We start from the raw sequence: 6,000 nt of genomic DNA on the forward strand, positions 1-6,000 counted from the left end.
CTGGCTACCTATCATAACACTTGCTCCCCAATTCCGTGGCTCTTCTTCCAGGGTTTCTACTTAAGACTTGGATGGATTACAGTGACTATTTGGTCTAAGACCTTAAAAAGGATATTTCTACAGTAGAAAGACTTCAACTCTTGAAGACCTGTTCAGTGACTCTGCCCCTTTAAGGAGCCTATTGTCATAGGCCTACAGGCCAGCCCTGGAAGCCATGGAAACATAAGAATGTTTGGTTTCCTCATCTCTGTTATAGCCTGGCAGTTGCTACCATTTGTACCTCTGAGACGTCCTCCTCCTGCCTTCTGTATTGGCTGGGTAACCATTGTGCTTTATTTTTTACCCTAGTTAAGAGAGCCCTGAGATTTCTTGTGGTGTGGGGGTGTCTATGTAATCCATTTATTTGCTCTGTGAACAGGTTAACTGTCATCAGCAGTCCTGCAGAGAGGTGAAGGTAGGCCACTTTAATTGTTCATCCTTTATGGAAGACTTGTCTACTTTAAGAACATGTTTTTATTGATTTCAGAGAGAGAGAGGAAGGGACATGGAGAGGGAGAATAAACATCAATGATGAAAAACATGGATTGGCTGCCTACTACACCACTCCTACTGAGAATAGAGTATCCAACTGACCAGGAATTGAACCTTGACCTCCTGGTTCAGAGTTTGACTATCAACAACTGAGACACACCAACCATGCCCACAATGCCATTTCAAGTGTTCCTTCCACAAGTTGTTCAGGGTTATCTGGCCCGAAAGAATGATTTTTATAAATAAGGCATCTTCCATGATTATCTGGCCATGAGAAGGAATTTCTGCTATCAGCTTGGGCATTCTCTCCTCCTGTCCCTCCCACTGGGGGCCCCTCAGAATAAAGCCCGAACCCCTCAAAGCTCTCCATGCACTGGCTTCGATGCCCACTCCTGTTCACCCTTTGTTCATTTCTATTCTTGTATTGCTCTACATGCCCCCATTTATCTCCAACTTAAAATATAGAAATATCCCTGGTAATCCCAGCAGATGCAATCTTGTTTTACCTTCCCAGTGTATTTCAGAATGGGCAAAAATAAGATCCTGCTACACTCTTATAATTTTCTTATCCTCATTTTATTTATTTTTAATTTTGTATCATTAATTATAATTGATATTTTAGAGAGAGAAGAAGGGTGAGGGAGAATAGAAACATCTGTCAGCTGCTTCCTGCATGCACCCTAACAGGGACTATGCTGGCACCTCAGATATGTGTTGAGATCGAAAATCAAACCGGCAACTTTTTGGTGCACAGGACAATGCCCACTCAGCTAAGCCACATCAACCAGGGATCTTATTTTCATTTTAAATTCAACCCACCATGAACTTTTCTCATGATACTGAATTCCCTTCTCCTCTAATGTCTGCTGGGTTCTACAGGGAATTAATTACTTTAATACTAGGTATTGCAGCATATTTGTGTATCAGAATTAATCCTCTATTGCTTCCTAAAGTTTTTTTATTGTTTTTATTTCAAAAAATTATACTCATAACACATAACTGTAAGTTTCAAACAGCCACAGATTATTTAAACAATCAGCCTGGTCAGTGTGTTTCAGTGGCTGAGCATGGGGCTATGAACCAGGAGATCATGGTTCAATTCCCAGTCACGGCACATGCCCAGGTTGCAGGTTTGATCCCCAGCAGGGGATGTTCAGAAGGCAGCCCATCCATAATTCTCTCTCTTCATTGATGCATCTATCTCTCTCTCCCCCTCTCACTTTCTCTCTCAAATCATAGCCTCAGGTCATGTAGCAAAGGAAGCCATTTACACAGGAATGCCCTGGGCACAATTCCTGTCTTCAGAAACAGGCAGAAGGGAACCAGGGTGTTTGGGGATACCTGCTGAGGTGGGAAACTAAAGAGAAGCAAGAAACCAGAGATATTATCTCTTTTAAGCTGGGCTGCACTTGTAAGTTTGGTATGGAGCTCCATTGTATGGTTGTGGCATACATTATTGTGACAGGTGTATTTACCCCTGGACTGGTCTTTGAGTTGTACACTTAGATTTGGTCCAATTTTCTATATGAATGTGATTCTGCACAATATTAATAGCTTTAAAATTCACCATCTCTCTGATCCCATTGTGTGTACGAGTTTGTAACATGCTGCTTGAACTTGGTATATTGTGGACATCTTCCCTTTGGTCACATTACATTTTATTTTATTTTTAAGTTTCTCTTTGTGTTTGAAAGTATTATAGATGTCCCCTTTCCTTGTCCCATTAACTCCCTAAATCCTGCATCCTCCCCAGGCATTCACTGAACTATTGCCTATATCCATGGGTTATGCATATACATTCTATGGTTAATCTCATCCCATTGCCCCACCCCTCTACACACACACTCACACACACACACACACACACACACACACACACACACACACACACACACATCATCCCTCAGAGATTTAGCATTCTGTTCTATGCTTCCATGTCTCTGGATCTATATTGTTCATCAATGTTTTTTTTTTTTTAAATCTTTATTGTTGAAAGATTTCACCTGTCCCATTCCTGCCCCCCCAATCAACCCTCTCCAGCACATCCTGTCCCACACCCCAGGGCTTCATCACCCTATGTCTGCGTTCATAGGTTCTGCATATGCATACAAGGTCCTTAGTTAATTACCTCCCAACCAACACTTTCCCTTGCCTTTCTTCCAAGACTCTTCCTTCTATCCATGCTTCCATGTCTCTGGATCCACTCTGTACATCAGTTTATTTTATTCATGAGATTTCACATTAGAGTGAGATCATGGGATACTTGTCTTTCTCTGACTAAGTTTGCTTAGCATGATACTTTCCAGGTCCCTCCATGCTGTCTCAAAGGCTAAGAGATCCTTCTTTTTGATAGATCCCTAATATTCCATTGTGCAATGAAAAACTGGTAAATGTTGGAGAAGGTGTGGAGAAATTAGAACCTGAATATATAGCTGGTGAGAATGTATGAAACTACCAACAGGCAGTTCCTACATTCACTGCAAAAGGGCAGCCGCTTAGAAAGACAGCTTAGTACTTTGTTCAAAGTTAAACACACATACAGTTACAGCATGAACCACGCAAGGTCTCACTCCTACCTATCTACACTCCAGAAATGAGAATATACACCCATGCACACTTTTAGACACTAATCTTCACCGTAACGGAATTTGTAAGAGCCAAAACTTAAAATGGATCTAAATGTCCCCTAACTGACAAGGGATAAACAAACTGTAGTACATCCATACAATGAAGACGGCTCTGCCATTGAAAGGACTGATCTGCTCCCAGAAGCTACAATACAGATGAACCTTGAAAACATTATGCGAGGTGAGAAGGGCCAGACACCAAAGATCACACCAAGTGCAACTGGGCTGCACTTGTAAGTTTGGTATGGAGCTCCATTGTATGGTTGTGGCATACATTATTTCACCAAACACTACTGTTGGCCTTGACATGGTTTCCCATTGTTCAATATCACACAGCGCTGTGATGCCCATCTCTATTGTAAAATATTTGTCGCCAATCTTAATTGGGTCTTTCAACAAATGCCCATACGTGCAACTGCCTGTTTGAAAGTTTGAATGTATTTTTGTTGACTTTTGAGACAGGGAGTGGGAAGAGAGAGAGAAGATGAAGAAGAGTGAGAGGGAGGGAAGGAGGGAGGGAGGAACATTGACTTGGTGTTCCACTGACTGTTGCAATCATTGCTGGCTTATTGTATGTGCACTGACCAGGGATCCATGTAGCAATTTTGGCCTGTTGAGAAGACGCTCTAACCAGGTAGGTATGCTGCAGGGTGAAAGTCTGCATATTTTAAGGCTTTTAGTAAAAATTGCACAAGGACCCTTCGCCAGCCGAGTATGCGGGTCAAGTATCTCCATTCAGGAATATAGCATTTCCCTCTCCAATATAGCCCTGCTCATCCCCAGGGGGCAGTTCCAGGACGGTTTGTCCCGCGCTCATGACCCTCTCTATTGGTTTGCAGTTTCCCGGGATACATGGCCATGAACACGCTGGTCCACAGTGCCAACTGCCAAGTAGTGGGTTTCATTGTCACCACCACAGGATGGATCTTCTCCATGACCTGCATGGGCTTGGCGGAGTGGCGGGTTTGGTACATGGAGAACAGCTCCGCCCCCTCCCCGGGGCTGGCCTGTGTAGGGATGTGGAAGGTCTGCACTTACCAGTCCAACAGCCTCCAGAGCAGAGCCATAGCATGTCATCGCTACACCTACAGTGACACCTACGTGCCAATCAGTATTCGAATCGCTCAGCACCTGCTGCTGGCTGCCAACCTCCTGGCTCTCTTGGGGAAAGTGCTCACGGTCATGGGCCTGCAGAAATTATGCTTGGCTCATCTTCAGAAGAAAAACACCTGCCATCTGTTCTTCGCTTCCAGTGTCCTGAGCATCATAGCTGGCACATTTATCTTCATGGCTGTGATCTGGAACTACCACTCTGTGATGAATGAAGAGGGCATATGCTTCCCGCCATCCTTCCACATCCCCTTCAGGCCCAACAAGCAGGAGATGGGCAGCGCCGTCCCCATGGCTGTTCTGGCTGCCATCCTGATGCTGCTGAGTGGGCTGTTTACCCTCTCTTACCAGCTTGCCCCCAACAGCCAAGTGTACCCCCAGATCTCAGAAATGAGAAATTCCCAGTTTCAAAGCTTTGTAAATCCACAATGCCATGTTTATCGGGGTAAAGTATTATCAGGATGCTCTAGGAAATAGTTGCAAGGACTCACGACCATAGAAAAGGCCATTTTGAGCAGAAAGTGGTCATTTGTTTATGTCCAAATTGAGATCCTTGATTGGTTAATGAACTTCCATTAAAAAAAACGCAAAAAAAAACACACCACTGTCCACCTGTCTTAATTATTGGGGGTTCGGTGCACAAAGATTTGTGCACAAGGAGTGGGTCCCTCAGCCCACCTGCACCCTCTCCAATCTGGGAACCTTCAGGGGAGCCCTCTCCAATCCCGGAATTTCTGTCTGTCTTTGAAATCATATGAGCGGATTTTCTGAGACCCCAACCCAGTTTGGTTTGGTGATCACAGCATAATAGAGGTCCTTTCCTTTTTATTTCCCTTTGGTCCAATTGTGGAGATTTCCTAGAAGTCACAGGATAGCTTCCCTTTCATATTTCCTCAACACTGTGACTTTGCTCATGCCTCTTACCTTTGCTTTCCCTCCATCCCCTACCCACAACAGTAACTTGCACGAGGCTCACTTTGCTCTAGTGTTTTGGAGATCCCGCAATGCGCCAGCCAACAGACCTACGATTCCCAGAATTCCTGGTGCTCCGCGAGCTCTTGGTTTCCACTTCCAGTCCAGGGGCTGCACAAACCAAGAGGACTGTGAACTCCTGCCACCCCCAGGCAGGGCTGACAGGACCAGCCAATCCAGTGGCGTCCCCAGGACCACGGCCGCTTGGCATCTTACCCTGCCCCAGGCTGCTCAGCACATGCGTGCATAGGCCCTGAGCTTCCTAGGAGCTGGAATGCCCCCGGAGTCACTACAGAGAAAGGGCGGGCATCCCGCCCTGCTCCCAGCCGCTCGATGCCTGTGGCCGTGCCCTCTGCCCACAGGCCCGGCCATCTTTCCCTGGTTAATTTGCATGCTCATCTCTGATTGGCTGTGGGCATCTCCGTGGTACGGTCAATTTACATATTTTTCTATTATTAGTACAGATAATCAAGGTTATATACCTATTGTGTGAAAATGAGGGTTGCTCGGATTCTCACAGCTCCCTCTCAAACTGCCACTACAAACAACCAACCAGACCTTCTATGCCATGGCCCTAACACCTCTCCACTCCACCTGTACAGGCAATTTTCCCAAATGTGCAAAAGCAAAATAGTGGAAGGAATCCGCCTTCCATTACCAGACTCAGAAGTTATTACGATTCCGCCATAATCATTTTCTCTCTCCTTCCTTCCCTTCTTTTCATCTATTTTTCTTTCTCTGAAGACCTAAAGCAAACCCC

At 45.1% G+C, this 6,000-nt stretch overlaps 1 protein-coding gene across 1 annotated transcript in view; it reads left to right on the forward strand.

The window, feature by feature from the left end:
- Positions 1-4,010: 4,010 nt before the first annotated feature.
- The window catches only part of LOC307096553 (claudin-34-like), a gene marked incomplete at both ends in the record, with an annotated part of 74,858 nt that continues 72,868 nt past the window's right edge, over positions 4,011-6,000 (forward strand). The window contains one exon of the mRNA XM_079766199.1: positions 4,011-4,713. Within this exon, the coding sequence (XP_079622325.1) occupies positions 4,011-4,713 (703 nt within the window). The remainder of the gene's footprint in view (positions 4,714-6,000) is intronic.

The sequence above is a fragment of the Cnephaeus nilssonii genome, assembly GCF_951640355.1.
Source record: "Cnephaeus nilssonii genome assembly, chromosome: Y".
Taxonomy (NCBI): domain Eukaryota; kingdom Metazoa; phylum Chordata; class Mammalia; order Chiroptera; family Vespertilionidae; genus Cnephaeus; species Cnephaeus nilssonii.